General features: G+C 42.9%; 1 protein-coding gene across 3 annotated transcripts in view; it reads right to left on the bottom strand.

Annotated features, from left to right (window-relative positions):
* Positions 1–3,530: 3,530 nt before the first annotated feature.
* Positions 3,531–19,362, bottom strand: part of LOC8042748 (troponin T, skeletal muscle) — a 34,436-nt gene continuing 18,604 nt past the window's right edge. Inside the window, exons 5-11 of one of the 3 annotated variants that reach the window (XR_005798363.2) lie at positions 18,737–18,922; positions 17,056–17,277; positions 16,066–16,136; positions 13,594–13,615; positions 11,253–11,587; positions 6,660–7,026; positions 3,531–3,972 (exon numbers count right to left, since the gene is read on the bottom strand). Coding sequence is in view for 2 of the 3 variants with exons in the window: in XM_029993161.4 (XP_029849021.1) it covers positions 6,676–7,026; positions 11,253–11,333; positions 13,594–13,615; positions 16,066–16,136; positions 17,056–17,277; positions 18,737–18,922 (933 nt within the window). In the remaining variant the exon portion in view is untranslated. The remainder of the gene's footprint in view (positions 3,973–6,659; positions 7,027–11,252; positions 11,588–13,593; positions 13,616–16,065; positions 16,137–17,055; positions 17,278–18,736; positions 18,923–19,362) is intronic. The other 2 variants (XM_029993161.4, XM_029993160.3) reach the window with 2 other exon arrangements.

Consider the following 19,362-nt stretch of genomic DNA (forward strand, 5'->3'; position numbering starts at 1 on the left):
GAGGTTCCGCAGGCGCTGCTCGTCACTCCACCCGTTGTGGCGGGCCAAGGGATTTTACTGGTTGATCTAGTCTACGACGCCCTCATAGATCTCGCCATGGAAGCGAGTCGGCGTGCGAGGAGCGACTGGCAGGTAGACAATACAAGAGGCGACCGGGTTCTGCTGGGACATCGTCGTCGTCTTGGTCTTCGACTTCTCGGATAGCAGTCCAAACTCAGGGGGCTGTCCTTGGGTACGGCGACTGGCTATAGTTTCGGGCTCGTCGACAGGAATCAGCTCTCCTGGCCTTCAAAGAGGTCGAGCCCGACAGATATTTTGAGGGGTACGTTTCACTGGCATAGATTGTGGTACTCCGCACCTCCACCAAAATGTCAAGAATAACAATTTATGAGGCGATGAATAACTGAAGATAACTAAAGGTTTAATGGGGCGAAATTGTGCCCACCAATAATTAAAGGGTTGCGTCGCAGGCGGCGTAAGAGCAGGATCGAGCGCTGGAGCGGGACTTAAGGCTCTGTTATACTCCGACGTAACGCGTGCGCGCGTGCGAGCGCGCCACAGCGACGTCACGTTGGCGAAAACCCGACACTCTATACTCCGGCGTCGTGGTGTAACCGACGCGACCGGCGGCGTTCGACACAGCCCGACCGCCTCGACGCCAAAATGGAGCATGCCGTATTCCGCGCCGGCCGCGCCAGCGACGCCGGACCAGGATGCATCACGCGCTGGCTCCCGGTAGCCCTCGCGGCGAATGCGAGCAATAGCAGACGACGGGAGCACCACTCCGTGCGGCGTCATGTTTGAAGAACCGGTACGTCTCGGTCGTCGAGAAGCTGATCGAGGGAATTCGTCCTCACCCGCGTGTCTACGACACGAGGAAGCTTGAGTACCGTAGACCGTGCGCTTGTCAAAGATGTACCGCCTGTACATTGACCGCCTACGCTTGCGGGGCAGGCGGTGCACCAACAGTGCAAGCGCGAGTTTTCGTCGTGCAAGGTACGTCCACGCCATCGCTCGAACTTGGCGCTCAAGAAGCGCTAGAATTCTCGTCTGCTATTCGAAACGAAAAGGAACCGGAAATGGCGCACTCTCGCCGGAAACGCGCCCTCGTAGCCAGATTCTGCGCATGACCCGCGCGGCGTGACTGACGTGACGTAGCCGACTTCGGCCAGCGTTCGCTTGCGCGCGCGTTACGTCGGAGTATAACTCGCCACGCGCGGCCCCTTTTGTACACGCGTGGGCTTCTCGTACAATTGGCCTGGAATGTTCGGCGCGTCGAACATTCGGACCTTGAACAAACAACCAGACATTTATAAAAATAACAAACAATTGCGTCCCCTACCAGGGCCTTTTCCGCGGGGAGCCAAGCGCGCTGCCTACTTGGCTAATTCTGTATGCAGCAATAAGGCGACTATGCTGCTATTACAAAGATGTTAAACGTAAAGCGCCTGTTGCGTCGTGTGTGTATCTTTCTTGTAACCGTTTTGCTCGAACTTTTAACCTTTCATTCAGAGTTTAATTTACGTGCTTCGTTCTTTTTTGGATTAAAAATGTTTTACTGTGATTTTAATATTTTGTGTATAGGTATCAAAATTTTATATAATCAGTAAAAAAACAGTACATGAATGCTTCGATGTTACCTTGGCGGCTGTGCAAAGTATCATAGCAAAGTCTTCGCAATATCCGCGCTTTGAAATATTATATGCCCAGAAGAAAATCACCTATGGTGTTGGCATGTAGCTGATTAATCCCAAGAACATAGTTTTCACATATATTCTTTACATGATATGACATGGAAACAACTTGTAGCAACCCTGAAATTCAAAGGAAAGTCACAGTTTTCAGGAAGCCCAGGCTGCCACCCGATAATAACCGTATAACAATATCAGCCATCCACCCATCCAGTTGTCTATTAATTCTTGATTCTATATGGTAATACTAATTAATGAATATGCCTACGCAGACCGCTAGGTGAACTGGTAGTGGAATGGGCCTTGCGAGCTATGGAAGTGTCTTTCATTCTCACTTATGTATTATACAATTTCCGATATTCCGGACATTGTACCTTCAAAAATAGCTGTGGTGAGCAGGTCATGCTTTCTTTCTATTTGGCGTTATTTTTCGCACTCTGAAATTACGCTCACTTTGGGTGCCTTTGCAACTTAAAAGTAACTACATATGCAGTGTGTTTTAGACCTTAGCATATTAGTTTTACAAACGCCCTGAAAGCTACACGAATGCGATTTTTACAGGTAAGATATAAGGGCGAAGGGGGGGGGGGGGGGGGCATAAGTTAGCAGTATAATCATCGCGATAAATTGGTTGATTAGCTTACACTTGTAAATTAAGAGTATAATTATTATAATAAGCATATAATGCCGGACAGAAAAGTTTTTATCACCATAAAAAGCACTAAATAAGTGAATTAAACAGAAATATGTGGTGCGTGGGAAGCGTGGTGATGCGATACACTTACCTCACGTTCAACACTTAGTAGTGAGAAAATGAGCCGGCACAGTTTTTCTGTTTCTTAGTACCGGCGTCTTCGCAAACCATTGCAAATCTAACGCGCCCCAATTTCTTTTATTTATTTACCTAGTGATTTTATTGATGATCAGAAAATTCCTAATTGAAGCCATATGTTTATTAATAAAAAGATTATTCACATATTTCAGTTAATTATTCGATTTATTACGATTAGCCTTTCATATGATGTCCCCCTGGCCGTGTAACTATCTGCTCAGACAGCATTAGTGTAGCATTCGATGTTATTGTTTGTTTAAACAAATCTGTATGGCCGAAAAAGACACCCTGTATAAAACGTTTTTGTAAGGTAATCACAACATTCGAACGAAAAATTTAAGAAAACGAAACTTTATTCTTAATTGTGTCAGAAATGAATACCTTCAGAAATCTTTCAATCCGGTGAATGCTTGCTTGGTGTAAATTGCAATACTGCAACCCAAAGTAAGTTCCAAAATGATATTGATATCTAAATTACTTTAAAATTTATGACGCGAATATCTAATCGGGTACTGTACTTGTTTAGTTACCTGTCACTTCACCTTAATAGAACCTACTTGTTCTTACAGGGTAGTTAGCAATCTAAATTTCGTTTCCAAAGAGGCGCCTTCTATTACTCAGTTCATGACCCAAGTGAATTTATTGTTGCTGCTGGCACGTTGATTGACATATTTCGTTATATATAACATAACGTTATTTTGCAGACATTCCTGTTTATATATAGCTTTCAGCTTGATTTAGCCAGAAGTAATTTTACTCTTGAACCATTTCTTTCTCACTTTATACTTTTACGGTTCAATAATTTCTAATTAATAAATACCAGATACCCATAAATTTTTATCTTTTCATGATCGTCCCCGAAAATAATTTATAATCTTATATCTCTACTGCACCTATAAAATAATCAAGGAAATCAAGCAAAGCTACAAATTAAATCAGCAGCTAAAAGGACAAAGTCGGTCGTCATGGACTGAGCAGCTTCGTCATAGACGAAAGCGACACACAAATTAGTAATTTTTAAAACAGTTTATTTCTTTAGCCCATTTACTGTGGCTTCAACTTGGACAATGATAATATCAAACAGGATGTCAACTCAACAAAACAAACGAAGCATGCAACCAATGTTTATAATATAAAAACACGGCCAGCTCGCATGTCACATAGAATAAAACACCGGCCTCCAAGAAGCACCGAACAAAAAGAATGTTAAACGGATCCATCACAATGAACATTATAGTCCGTTAGAAATAAGTACCCAGAGCTCATTGCTTTTATTATTACATCAGCACTCTTCTTGTCTTTGTTGGAAGCAACATTGCAAAGGGCTCTTTTTGATTTTAGAGTTTAAACATGCTTTATTGTTTTCGTTTGTCTCGCTCGTTTCTTAAAATGACCGGAAGTCATCGACCTCAGAGCTTGACAGAGTTGTTCGTCGTGAAGAGTTGGATTCTGTAAAAAAAGAAAAAAAAAAAACATTCACGTATTTTTTTTTTAATAATTAAATATAGCTTGATTTCCGAAAACGAAAGTGTTAACACGTCTGCTATACGTCTCGCTGATGGCAATAAACCTTGAAATTTTTCAGTCTTAAAACGAACTAAACTTCAAAGAAAAAAAAAAACCAGATGACAGAAATTTTGGCCGTTTAAATTTTTGTCTTCAAGATCCAAACACACAATTTGTACCAATAAAGCACAATGGCGCTGTGACAACAAAATATGACGTGCATGTTTACAGTCAACTAGAGGAGATACATTTGTAAAGTCAACTAGCAAATAGTAACAATATATGACTTCTGGCATGGCAGATAAGCAACAGCAAATACACGTATGGTGAACAAAGTCCGACACACAAGATCTTCGCACTACAAAACCAACACGTGGCCTCCTTTTCATTAAATTTTGCTTCGTCAAAAGATTTTATTTCCCTTTCTTTCCTGCATCCCCAACAAACGTCTAATGAATACAAATAGAAGGACAGCTACAAATAGAAGAAAAAAAACGAAAGTGATCATGTATAAACAAAAAAAATGTAGGATTATGATTATTTTTTATTCTGTAAAACTGCTACCCCATTCACTGTAAATAGTAACTAACTTCTTTGAAAATCACATTGAGCCTTTCTAAAGGGTTAACGTTTCAGTGTGTCTGAAAGCGTATGCATCATTAGTGTTTGCTTTGAAAATGCGTTGATGTGGCTTGCAATATGATACCTTTGGCTCCTCTCAAGTCTCGCAAAAGTCAAAAGATATTCCAGTAACGTTACCTAAAGCTATCATAAAAATTTATTTGTAATGTATGTGCTCATTTTATATTTTACCCCTTGGTTTTTTTTCCGCGTTAGTATTATCGATAGAATTAGCGTCTAAAATCTCGAGCTTGTACCCATTAATAACACGTGCTCGTGTTATTTCTTGACTATCAGTCAAGGTTAGGAACACTTTCCTTCAAGGTAATCTCAAATAAACAACTTTAGATTACGATATGATATAGCTTGATATGTTTTGAATAAAGTATCATATAAACATACGAGAATAACGCAATACGGTTTTCCTATTATCGTATGTAGACTATTTTCTATCAGATAGTGATTGCTTTCTCAAGTAATCGAGAGGAAATCTACGCGGCGGTTTTACATTAAAAATAAAAAGGGCTTCAGCCGAAGTTTTCAAGCTATAATTAAGTTAAACGGTGATTGTCTAGCGAAGCTCTATCTTAAGTTGTTTATTCAATTAGCGTATTTCACCAGACCGGTTCTGAACAGTCAGTGGAAGACTGCCAGCCTCCGTTTTGCAAACGTGGGTTTTACAGCGGATAAGAACGGTTCTCAGGACGTTGGTGCCGCTCTTCGGGGTTTCGTATTTTGGTGGCCACTTATTGCGTATATTGTGCCCGAACCAGTAATCTAGATAGCAGTGTTCGGCTCAAGCGTAAATTAAAATTATGATAATGGTTCTCGAGTAAGCATTGATGAAAATGTAATCTTATTTTGGTAATCCCAAATTCAGAAACAAAAATATAAAATTGCTTTCTACATCTTTTGAAATAACTTGTGGATGTTAGACGAATATTAGCTGTCGCGACCGGCTTGAGAGAGAAGGCACATGCGCAGCGATTTGGTAAGATCTGCAAAAAGATTGCAGCTAAATTAATAAAATAAAATAAAATAAACTATTTTAAGTCCGACCTTCAATTCGAACGCATGAAAAAAATGTATGCTTAGATTCTAGCATATATCTTAGCTGTTTTAAAGTAGATCCCAGTATCAAAGTTCCCTACTCTCCATGATTAACTGAAGTGATTGAGTCCCTCGTTGGATGTGTTCACGATATCATTTGTAAATTAGTTTCTAGAGTGTTAATGTTACTCTGTCCTGCATGAAGGTCGGCGTGGGTCGTAAAGAACTGCAAGACCATTTAACTTACTGTAAGAAGTATGGACACGCGCTTTTTTTATATTTTGCCTTCGACGGGTTTCCCACTAATTGCTTAAATTGCATGAGCACATTATGTATTCAGGATTCTTACGAAAGCATTGCATCTTGTAAGATTAATTTTTGTCGCTCATCCTTGAGTTCGAGATCAGCATCATTTAGAGCTTCTACGTTGCCTCCTGGCTAGGCTGAAACAAGACTTATTTACACTTTTCACATCACCGTGTGCGTGGCATTTTAACACGATCAGAAGCGAAGTAAGGGGGTGACCGCTCCTCGGTTTTCTCGTTTGTTTCCTTCAAACTGCTGCCATACTAAGGCAGAAAGAGCTTTTTGCAGCACTTCTGAAAAACGGAAGAGTGCGCGTAAACAACGTACAGCGGTATTCAAGGTATGCCAGCGCACGGGTGTCCAAAGTTTTTACCTTGTGAAAGAATACCGGAATCAGGCCAAACCGTCGCGCCCTTGCGCCTAAGTTCAGAACCAAACCCATGGGAACAACTACATTCATTATATGATTGCGCTTCTGGCGCAGCGCTTGGCGACGTATCCGAACGCTGCGTAAGTGTTGGGCACCTATTCAATCTGTGAAGCACCAACTGAACACGAATTCAATGGGAACGCTGTTCGATATGTACATTGCGCTCAATAAGTAAAAAAGCCTAATTTCATAGCCCTACTAAAAAACTCGAATGCCTTCTTACTTTTTGACTCCTTGATTTACTCTTCCTCTTCTTCCTCTTCCTCCTCTTCCTCCTCCTCTTCTTCCTCTTCTTCCTCTTCCTCCTCTTCCTCTTCCTCCTCTTCCTCTTCTTCTTCCTCTTCCTGCTGCTGGGCGGGCTTCGGCGGCGGGGCGGCGGGCTTGGGGGGCTCCGGCTTGGGGGGCTCGAAGACAGGCACGAGCTCTTCGTCGTCGTCCTCTTCTTCCAGACGACGGATGTGGCTCACCTGCTTGTTCTTAGGGTTCTCGGGGTCCCACTTGGGCAGCTGTCCGCGGGACTGCTCCTTGAAGCTGTTCATCTTGTCCTCCCACATCTTCTCCATCTCGGCGTCCGTCATGGCTTCCAGACCCTGAGCCAGAGCGGACATATAGGGTGCTTTTACTTACGATGTTCAGTCCTTCATTTTGTTGGTGTGAGTTGGCTACTGCATGCAGAAGGTGACACCATCAAATTCCTAGTGCACATAAGCGTATGTCCCATCACGCTGATATGGTGGTTATGCAGAGAGCAAGTCGTCTGCTTCTTGCGCAAGAGTTGCGGTATACGTCGGAATGACGCCAAACTCTGAACGACTTTGATTGGAAGGATAGGGGCTAGATTGCAGTGCCAGATGCATCAAGGTCTACCCACTTTTTTTTTTTCAATCAGCCAATCAGAGCTCAGCGTTGTGACATCATCGCAATCCCGGTGCAAGAAGCAGACGAATTTGTTCTTGAGCGCTCCCCGTCCTTAGGTAGTTCACCGTGCCGCCGCTTCATGACGAAAAAGTGACGCTGTGGCAAGGTTACGGGTGCATTTCTGCTTAAAGGCCGGTTCTCACATGCAGCGAAGCGCTCATGTAGCGCTACTCACGTGTCGTCGGCTACTTATCGTCTGCCATGAGCAACAGTTCAGACGGTGCGATACAAAGCAGGTGAACGCTACCTTGAGCACGCGCTTAGCGCGAGATCAGCGCTATGCTTGTAGCGCTCCGCTGCATGTGTGAACAGGCCTTAAAGGGCCGTTGCGTGAAGCGTCCACTCCGTATTTGTTGTGCACTGAAGTGTTGCGCACGAGAGCGCGGGGTACGAGAGCGTCTCGCACTCCGTGTACTGACGCAGAACGCTCTTCTAGATCCCGCGCATGCTCAAGTGGCACGCGGTAAAGTCCCTGGATAAAATTTATGCTTTCAAGTACCGCCAACCATTGTTGTGGAAACGCGCGAGACACGTGCCGCGAGCGGCTACTGCGCCACAATTCGCTTCCCAGGGCAGCTCATTTTAGTGCTGCGCTGCCATCTGCTTCCAAAGACCACTCGAGACACGGGCCTCGTGCACTGGCGCATTTGGCGGTACTTGCAAGACAAACGCAAGCACATGGAAGGGCTGTAGCACGCGCAGGGTGCCAGAGCCATCGCGTGGCGTCATGAACAAATGCCATGCATTCGATTTTCTGCTCGCCACATCTCTCACTATAACCACCATAAAACTGACATCGGACAACAAGATGGCGGATTGAAGTCACGTGAATGCGCCCTATACAAGAAAACAAAAAGCTGCCGTTTGTCAGCAAATGGCAGCTCACAAAAGGTAAGCATTGAAATATGGAAAACAATTTTTAAAACTACCGTATCTGTCTTTTGTTTCAAACACAGGTTTCGCCATGTCTGCTCACTATACGGGTTTACCTTATGTGCAAACCACAGTGCGATAAAATTAGATGGGCATTATTGTATACTCTCTACTCTCACCCCCCTTTACTAGAAATGCCTTGTTATATTTAAACACCGTAAATATAAATAGCAACCTGAACGTAAACCTTTGGGAGCTTTGCAAGTCGGACTCTTGAAACCAAAAAACAAAAAAATATTTTCTGAATGTTTTATGTTTCCGACGCAGCCGAAAGTATACTGCCTAACAGATCTAGAGTAATAATGACGACTAAGATACCCAGCGGAGTTCGCAAACTGCAAACTGTACGGGCGAAAGGTGTGCTTTGAAACGAGACACGCCTGGTCATTCCTAGATTGAAGATTACCAACTAAGTTGAAAGTTCCTGGTTTTTATTTACACTGAAGACTCTATTAGTTACGCAATATTCTTCGTTGCGAAGCAATAGGAAACACAAAGAATTAGGTACCACTCAAAGAATAGAAAAGCAAGCTTACAACTTGTTTTTATTGCCTTTTTGTTTCTTTTACTTCTGCAGGAAGGGTTTATTTTCGATTTAACTGCGAAAATCTCTGCCCAAAATGTTTCTTTGTGAAGTGATACGTCAAGCTATTTTATTTACCCTCAATTATTCTATTACCATTTCCTTAGCAGAGACGCAAACACGTAACGTTTGCCTGAGGTGTGCTAATTGTATAGGTAGGCGCTTTCGCCAGCATTAGAACCATATACGAGATGCGTTATTTTCCCCGCTTGCCACTTCACAAAACAAGTTAGGCACAATGCGACTACATAAAAGTAAAAATCTTAAAATAACTTTTTGCCATCCTGCGAACAAACAACGTACTGAAACAAACTCCAGCAATGTATACATGTACACATTGCTGGAGTGCACCGCAAGCTCCCCGGGGGCTTCAAACTCCCACTTTGGCCGTACAATATCTATCCGGTGCCCACATGTTTTTCATATCTGACCCACACACAATTATTCAATTGCTGACCCAAGTAAAAACACTTTACGAATGTCATTTCCCGGACTTAGGGGGATAAAGCCAATACCAACGCAAACACACAGACGAAAAACAGTATTTCATGCGTGCCGCTCTCACATCACAGGCTCTCAGAAATGAAAACGCAGGCTTGCCTCGTGGTAGACTGGACTACGAGCAATTCATCTTTCTCCACAAAGAACTTAAACAGTGAAAATGCAAACTAATACAAGTGGTTCTGTTATGAATCCTATCACTTGCAAATCTGTTCAATGGTTGTTACTGAGCGTTTTTTGTTTATTTTGTCTTAAACCTTTTAAGGTATTTATGTTATTTCGTTAACGCTGTGTAGGCGTATAATTAATAGTCGCGGACAGCTTAAGAAACAAAGGTTGTGACTTAATAAATTTACGCTTCTTGCTCCAGAATTTTTTCTTTTGCGTTCTCATTGTCTAACGTCACAGCCGCATTTTCTGCAGAACAATAATTATATACGCAGAAGTCTTCACACCCCGCACCTTTTAAACTGGCAATTACTACCCAGGCTTTCTTTCTGCCCTCCTTGCTTGGATTATTATAATGTCCGAAATATTTAACTCAAAGAAAGAAATAATGTAAAAGTTTTTCTTAAGTCCTCAACATTCTAAGAGCCCCAGGGTGACAGCTGACATTTAGCTAAGATAAGTTTTGTTTTAAGAACCCTGAAAAAGCTACGTATATTAGCGAAGCGTCAGATGCAGCATGGTTATGAATTCCCAATTAAGAATTTTGTCTTGCTTATCGAAGAAAGATCAATGGCTGGTACCTCAAGTGCATCACGAGGCTTCAGGCATGCAGGAAGTTCCTGGATGCACAAGCATGCAGTGCGTGTGGAATCACAAAAAGGGGGTTCGTTGCAAGCACAAGCCCAGATCTGGTCGGGTGTGACCTCAAGTTTCATAAATGCCGATGGGCAGTAAAGTCTCGCGATATTTTAATGGTGGCGATTCATTACTTAGCAAACTCAAGTTATGACATTATGCGACAAGTTAAATTGTTGTAGAAAGATAGATTTAAATCTGGTTGCTCAAATTGTGTCTCGTGTTTGATTCTTCAAAGCGCTGCTCTCAAGTAAGGGTAGAAACACAGTCAAGCGGGTGAACAACTACCGTAACAAACCACAGACCAAGAATGGTTACAAAAAAGAAAAATCATTTGTGTGTTGTGTCTGTTTTTTTTTGTTTTTTTTTGTGTACTGTGTTTTTAACGGACGTTATTCTCAGTTCGAAGCTCTCAAAATGCGTCGTGTTTAGGAGGAGCGAATAATCTTGCTGTCTAAATGAACCATGATGCGTTCTCATAGCCTGCCTTAGTTATTAATTTGGGCACATACGATCATCTGTACTGTGTGGAAAGTTTTACTTTAATATTTTGGTGACGGACGCCAATATACCTATTTGTGCTTCTTGACACTGCGAAGAAAAGAAGAATGTCTGTAAAACCGAAAGTGCGGTAGTAAGTAAGTATGTTAGGACTGTGAAACACCCTCCAGGTTCCGGAAGAAAGTAGTAATTGTGCAACAATCATTAGCTTTCCAAACAAATTAAACTAACTCAACCTTAAATATCCATAACACGCAGGTTATATAATTTTATAGTGTAGAGTTCAAGGTAAGTAATGTAAGCAACATGTCACTCGTACAAAAAAAAGAACAATGCTGGGGCCATAATGACGCCCATCTATGCGAAAGCGCGTAAAATTAGGCGCGTTTACTAGAATTATATTGTCTTCTTTTTTTTCATTCTTTTTGTTAAAGTCACTGTCTACGTCACTTTTCAAGTCATGAGTTTCTAAGTTGTTAATTTGCAAAAGAGTGCATTAGTTCAAGGAGGCCCTAATAGTGTATTTTCCAAGTCCTGGTGGCAACAGGCTTTTTTCTTCTGCTTAAAGTTACGTACACCGGAGAACAGGTCACGCTTGTCAACGAAGGTACGTCGGTCTGTCCTTCGCTCGTATTTGCTGGCAACCTGAATCTTGGGCTGGCGGATCGAAGCGACACCGGCAGTGACGTCACAGCGGCCACGGATTGAGCAACACCGGAAGCGACGTCACGGCAGTGAAGACGACGACGACGAGGAGGAGGGGACAGAAAGAGAGAGAGAGAGAGAAAAGCACGGCACGACACCATGAGCAACACGACACCCTTACTCACGCCGTCGTACAGTTCCCGCTTGTCCTCAAAGGATCGCCGGTCCAGTCGGCGCTCGTACTTGCTCGACACCTGAATCTTGGGCTAATAGCTAGTGTTAGTGAGCGAAAGTCGATACTGTACACTCCGTTTCATCTTAAGATGGATCGCATCTGACGCTACGAGCCATCTGAGCCAACCCTGCTCTGATGAGCGTATCACGTGAGTAGACAACCTCGCACATCGCTGCGCTTCTTCTGGACGTCACGTGATAGCCGGATGGCATTGGATTGGCATCGATGGCTCTTACCGTCCTCCGCGGTTCACCCTAAGGTGAAAATGTGTCTGCACCTGTTTTGCACTACGATATATTGGTTCTATCGAAAATAGGTCGAAGCTTATATTACGGTATTTTATTGCTGTCATTATTCCATTAGAACTATGGGACCTGCGAGTAACTTACAAGTATAAAACATAAGAAATACTTAACAAAGCAAAGAGCACGAGCTCAAAATTGCACTTGTGTAGCAGCCTCCGCATATTCCTCGCTTTATACACACTAGGTATGTCGACCATTTCGGGTTGATAATATAAAGAAGTTATGAGCCTAGGACAAGAAAACATCAACATGTGAATAGAAAGCCGCTCAAAAACTGATCTAAGGTAAATTTGCCGCTAACAGGGTTCAAACCCAAGGTATGTTTTGTATTAGGGTTGCGATGCCGGCTACAGTCCGTTGCAACTCAAGAAGGTAGGGCGAGGGAAAGACGAGCTGGGGAGGAGGAAGCAGAAGGAACGCTGAAGAAGAAAGGGGAAACCTCCTCCTCTCTTTAGCGTTGCGTCTGCTTCCTCCTCCTCGGCGTTCCTTTTTCTCGCACTACCTTCTTGAGTTGCAACGGACCATAGTTGGTCCATGCTTAGTGGATTTGACACAGCGCACAAGAAACGAAGACTAAGTAGAATTGTAAAGTAGGAGGGAGCTTCTGCGTTTCTTTTCAATAAAAACTGCAGTTGAGAGTAAGCCCCTGTATGCACCCTTCTACTTTGTCTTCGTTTCTGTTGCGCTTTGTCGGATCAACAAGGTATGTTTTGAAAATATTTTTGTAGGGTAGTCAAGCTCACGCAAATTATCCTCTTGTTCTTAAGAAGTGGAAACAATGCTCAACAAAACAGCGATTTGTTTTTTTACTCCATCTCTTCGAACATATATTCGGCTCACTATGATGGAATTTCCCTATCTCATATTTGGAGCGGTCATCATGGGTGCGGTAGTACAAATATTGATTTTGCGGCGTATCGCAAATACAAAGCATTCTTCGGTTGAGACTACAAGCTGCCTATTCAAACACAATAAATGTGATTAACTTACTTTTTTTTTAAAGAGGGTTAGAGAAAACCTATTTTCTCGAAAGCTGGCATAATTCTTCTTTTGCCCTCGCAGCATGAATATTCGTGGGGATTATTAGGCAAATTGTATATATATACTTTTATTACTTGAAGACTTGATATACTTTACACTGCACGTTTAGTCGATAGCCGCTATTGGATATGTAATTAGAACCCGCATGCCGGAAATAAAATATTGCCCTTAAATTAAAACCATACTGAGATTGCTTGCTCATTTGAATGCAGTCGAGTGCACATGTAAAAGCCCTAGATATATCGCAATAAAAATGAATCCCTTTGTCGTGTTTATTGGTAATATATGATATTTTAAGGAGTATCAAACATTTTTGAGTGAAGAGTATAGAGTTTGATGGACCTCCCATAAAGGGCTGCAACAACAGTGTGTTCGAATACTGCTTAACAACAGAGCTCACAAAAAACAAAAAGACGACAAACTTTTACGAAATACGCCAAGATATGGACGTTCTAGGCTCTTCGTACAAATTAAATACCTTCTACTTTTGACGACTTGCCCTTGCTCGACATACAATAACGTTCTTAAAATAAAAGTTATAATGGTTGTGTATTCTTTTGTCGCAGTTGGGAATCGTAAGCTTTCATCAGGCGCCGGCCCTTAAAACACGTTTTCTGACAGAGAATAGTTTGACCAACATTGAATTTTACTAAGCCTGTGCCCCAAGAGTGCATACAATGTGTTAACTTACCGGGTGCTTTCCCTGCAGAGCCCTGGAATAAAAATATGCCGAATTAAGACTTTGCGTTACATAAACCGTTCACGCTCTCTTACATAAATGTTTTGCTAACCTGGTGATACATCAAAAATAAAACAGAGGTTCCGCCTTCAAGAAAGTAATACCAATACCACCTAGAACACAAGGCCTGCGCGTTTCCTCCTTTAAACGTCATCACTAGTAGATCCCCTCAGCGCCCCCTAGGCAGCCCGGATGAGTACCATCGTCTGCTACATCGTCTGCTCCATCGCCCGCTCCATCGCCCGCTCCATCGCCTGCTTCAGTGGTCGCGCTCTGACCGAGCTTACATTGCTAAGACCGGCAATCTTGATGATGTCGCATGCACGTCGCAAATGAACTGTGGTAGCTCGTCATTAGCTCGCGCTAAGCAGTCGAGCACGCAGCTGTGGCTACCAGTAAATACGGCGTAGTTCCTCCGAAATCCCATGGGAGCTGCGGCGAACACCTCTAGCGGGCTCGGAGTCTACGTAAGCAGACGCTTTGCGAGCCCCGTTTCGTCACCCTAACAGTTGAAACAATTCGTTACGGTCATTCCGCTCCTGCAACGACAATCAAATAAGAACGCGCGCATAAACAAAGATAGAGCAGTTTATTTAGCGTCTCAAACGCCACCCAGGGGATCACGGAAGAAAGGCGATTAGCTGCTCGAACTACGTCGTAAAAGGTTACTGTTGATCCATTACGCACTGCGTTGTCACAATTTCTTACCTAAATAGGTGATCACTAAAATGTGCGTAAACAATACGTTAAGATTACCAGAGAAAACGCACCAGCCACTGCAACATGACAAACACCAACGAAGTAACGAGAAAAATGATTTTGCAACATTTCGCGAACTTTTCAGAAAAAATGGGGTCCCCTGAGACGAAAATAAAGCGAAATCGGGAACAAGTAGCGAACAACAGCGAATAAAACAAAAAATTAGCAGACGATAGAAAGATACAAATCACCCAGCAAAAAACCTCTTCAACGACGACTATCATTGCAACGCTTATGGAAAACAATGGAAAGCACCAACATTAAAAAGGACCTTCACTTTTTTTTTTTGCAGTTGTTTGTTTAAGCTTAATTTAATTTCTGCAGCCACTTATCTTCTCACGTTTGTTCGGTCTTCGGGAAGCGAAAGAGGGATTTTCTAACACATCAGAAGAACTTGTTTTTGCAGCGATAGGCAGCACATATGACATGCCTGCCATCTCCAAGTATGCGCTGGTGTATGCCCGAAGGCGGCCGGTTGATCAACAAATGATGACCCATAGCAAACGTAACCGCGGACTCAAATAATATCCGAATAGAAATGTATAACGAGCTTCCACTCTTTAACATATATATTAAGTATCAAAAAGTACATATGAAGATTTGGGATAAAAAACTCAATGGAAGACGAAAACAGGTTTTCGCAGACGGCGGTGGAAGAAAAAAACAATGTAGACGGCCCTCAAAATGTCCGGGCACAGCATAGCAGACGGACTGGCGGTGGTAAGTGCCGAAGTGAAGACAAATAAAAAACGTACGCTGATATATCGATGAAGAGCTTTTTATCAAGAATTGCGGAAACGTCTTTCTGGGTCGCTGGGACATTTGATTAAACCAAGTTTTAAAAAAAAGTGGAGGGGGAGAGAGAAAATAATTATCTTTCTCCTGCTTCTTGCCTTCGACAATCAAATGCCCTAATGGCCCGCAGCAACCCTTTTTCAATTTTAAACCAGACAGTTTTAACTCGATAACGGCCTACAAAAACATTTGGGCTTCTGCTTTCATTTGTTAATGAGAGCTGACTTTTAGTGTTCATCCTAAAATAAATATACTTCTTCCTACTATTCCACGCGAACGATTCCAATCCGGTACTAAAGCGTGAATTTGGGATTGCATAATTTTAAAACAGTGTGTCTCAAAACGTTCTTTGTTTAAAATTTATGAAGATACTCCAGAAGGTCGACAGGTTTGATTTTGTGTCATTCAAGGCCGCGATGCAATGGTGACACAAAGCGTAGCAGTGGGAGACTTTTAACAGTCCGCAAAAAACCCGAGAACCTACGCACGTATGAGAATACTCCTGCCCAATGCATGCCGCAACACAAGACACACACCGCTCTTGGGAACGATCCCTTATAAACTAAGGTTGGGTCTTAGCCCCCTCCAACATGACGTCAATCAAGTATAGTTTGGCAAATTTGACGTGTTGCTCCCGAATGTTCTTGAAATATTAACACGTTTTATAATCATTTCTGAAAAACATTTCCTCAGCAGAAGAGAATCATACAACAAATAAACAAATTACCATATAAACAAAAGCTGGGAGTCCTCAAAGATATAAATTGTTAACAGTCAATCACAGAACAAATAGAGGAAGAAATATATCGACAAAAGTTGTATGACATCAAGAGTAGGGCAAATTAAAAAAAAAATAAAATGAATCCTTACTCAGGGTCGAGACCTTTCTTCAGTGCTCTGCTCCGGTTGATTTGCCTCTGACGCTCAGCCAACTCCTTCAGCTGTTTTGTGTACGCCACAAACCAAACAGAACAGTCAATAAATAAATAGTGCTCTGAAAAGAAAACTCAATGCGCCAATGTAAACCACAATAACGGATTACTCCGTTATATTATTAAAAAGTTCAAACACCAACCAAGCCCTTCTATTCACTGAGGGTTCCTATAAAAGGGCTTGGTTGGTGTTTGAACTTTTTATTAATTAATCACTCCCACCCAGACATATCTCTGTCAAATGTGTACTTTTAACTCCGTTATAAAACTCCGCTACACATTCAACAAATTCTAAATGCGTTCTGCCCCAGAGACCTTGAGGAAAGTTATATAACTTGAAATGGAGTATTTATTTATTTTACAATCATAACCAATCATTTTGTGAAATAATCAGCTGCATAAAAGTGTTTATGCACGTTGGTGAAGCTTTTCCACGCTCAGTGTCCTACCCTCTTTCACAATTCGTGCTCGAAGCAATTAGCAGGCCCTATGATGGTGCACGTTATTTTCGTTTTGATAATTTCAGAACGCAAAAGTTTTATCTCAACGTATTAATACACTGGTAAACGTTTGGAGCATCTACGTTTCCGCAAACCCCTTCGAGGAACCAATCACTGTAATCAACACGGGGAGCTTGCGAAGGACAAGGTTTAAAACATATTTATGCTTAATAAAACAGCCAGCGTTGTGGCACTGTGAGTGACGTATTATCATTGTTTTATAGATCTAGAAATATGTTTAGCCTTGTCATTCGCCGAGTTACCCCGTAGCTTGCAGCAATTCACTCTTCCGAGTGCCTTCCATGGAAGAAGACCCACTGTATCTTTCTAATGAATAGCTGCTTATGTACACCTTGACTGATCCTGAAAAAGGCCTTTAGTATTTTTAAATAAATAAATCAAGAGGTAGAGAAGCAGGAGAGCCTCACGTCGTAGTCCTGCCTTTTCTGGCGCTCCTCAAGGTCGTACTTGTCGGACTCGAGGGCGACCACCTTCTCCCAGAGCTTCTTGGCCATGTCCCGCAGCTGCTCGACGGTCAGGCCCTCAATCTCCAAAGGCTTCACACGGAAGGACAGGATGGCCTTCTTGTCCTCCTCCATCTGCTCCTTGGTCTTGCCCATCTCGCCGCGGGCGTACATGATGTTGGCAAACTGCGGCGGACGCCAAAACCTAAGTAGTTAGTTATTACAAACACCGACCTCCTCCTAGCCACTACGCTCGAAGGAATCTTCCGGTTACTTGGTATCAACTCCCTCCCGTCTCTAAGCCGCCTCGTCTGGGCCTCTCCCCTCCGAAATAAAAAGATTGAAGAGCAAAGGTGGTGGTCTTTTGTTTTGTTGTTGTCTTCGTTCTTTTTTTTTCTTTTTCTTAAGTGGGATACTTTTTTAGATTTATAGGACGCCCTTGCTTGCGTCGTATGGGTGAGGAGACCTCCCTATTCCCATTCTAAGACGGGACTAAAGTTTCTAAGAAGTTCATCCACATATAAAAATAAAAATCACGAAGCTTGCTATGCAACCGTTTCACTTTTAATAAAAAGGTGCGGGCAAGGCCGCTTGTAGCCGGGAGAAAGTTGAGACCATATCAATGCCATATTATTTAAAGTGTACTCGAACGTACCCTAGCCTTTTATAACATAACCCTACCACGTGAAAACCCTGAGAATGTTAAGGGCCGAAGTAAGACCATTGCTTGCCATGCTAATGATGTAATTGTGGACAACTGCAAGAGCGAAATTACATGTTTAACCCTGATAATAGTCACCCTGCGCCAGCGATAATTCTGCCATTATGCTGCCTCATGTAGAAGAGGACGCCTAAACCTTAAGAAAAGACGACGACTTCTCGAAAGAAGCAAGAGCAGTAGTTGTGTTAAATTCCGTGGTTTGCTTGAATTAAAAAAAAAAAAACTATTTACTTGATATGCCGCTTGCTGTTGTAATAACTTGAGCTGATAAGTACCCAGAGAAGTACACAATCACATATTTTAAACGTCAGCGCAATAAACATACTCCCATATTGTCTTCACTGTCCGGTCAAAAGCACCCGACCTATCTGTAGTCACACACACAGATTCGTGCTTGACATCTAATGCACTTTTAATGCTAAAATGTACGGATGAAGAAAATAAAACTATACTTTAAAAAAAAGCCCGTGCATCCGCTTTTCCGCACAACCCTCGGAGAGCCAATCACGGCAACTTACGAAGACAGCTCGGTGAATGACGATGCCGAAACATATGTTTAGACCAAAAAACGCAGCCTGAGTTGTGACATTCAGCGATGCAAAACGTCACGCTTTCATTGCTTGATTTTACAACTCAGACTGCGTGTTTTGGTCTAGGCATATGTTTCGGCATCGTCATTCGCCGAGCTGCCTTCGTAAGTTGCCGTGATTGGCTCTCCGATGGTTGTGCGGGAAAGCGGATGTACGGGCTTTTTTTTTAGGGTGATATTTGGTAATTTCATTCTTTCGAAAATTTATATATATATATATATTTTATGAGTAAACATCAATTCAGTCACAAAGCACATAACCGTAGCACTAAAATGAATATTCAAGGTGTAGAGCGCAATGAATTCCTGATCCTCTAAACGCAGGGAGCTCCTACCTTGTCCAAGCCGGAGCTTCCCAGCGCCGAGCCCATTTCGTCTCCCTCGCGCTTGCTGATAACAAAGTTGGGCTTGACGGGTTCCTGCTCCCTCTTCTCCTTGGCCGCCTGCATGGCCTGCCTCTTCTTCTCGGCTTCCTCGAGACGCTTCCGCTTCGCTTCGGCCTCTCGGGATTTCTTCTCTTCCTGAAGTATACAAGAAAGAACAGAATAATAATTGTATAGATGTATTTTGTATTACTAAATTGGCGATGCCGATACTTCCTCTACAGCCCCCACCTCTATCATTAGAAGTCAAGCACTGCGTCCTCACTAGTCACTGAAAAGGGGAAAACGGCGAAGCGTCTTTTTCGAACGCCAGGCCTCCAGCCATAGCCTCCTCTATACTCACAAAGCCTGACATTTCGACGACGGAGCCACAAAGTGCCCGGTCGCAGATTTGGAGAGCGTGGATCTGGTAGCACAGAGCGTCAGAGAGCCGTTTCTCGGCGAACCTGGCCGTCAGCGCACAGCTTTCGCAGCGGCGAGGGCCCGAAACACACTCGTTCGGTCGGAAGAAGTGTGCTTCGGCATCTCGCTGCAGCGGGGTGCCGTAGCTCTCCTTTCGTCCATTGTCTGCCGCTCTA

This window comes from Ixodes scapularis, unplaced genomic scaffold (genome assembly GCF_016920785.2).
Source record: "Ixodes scapularis isolate PalLabHiFi unplaced genomic scaffold, ASM1692078v2 PGA_scaffold7__128_contigs__length_106722199, whole genome shotgun sequence".
Lineage (NCBI taxonomy): Eukaryota > Metazoa > Arthropoda > Arachnida > Ixodida > Ixodidae > Ixodes > Ixodes scapularis.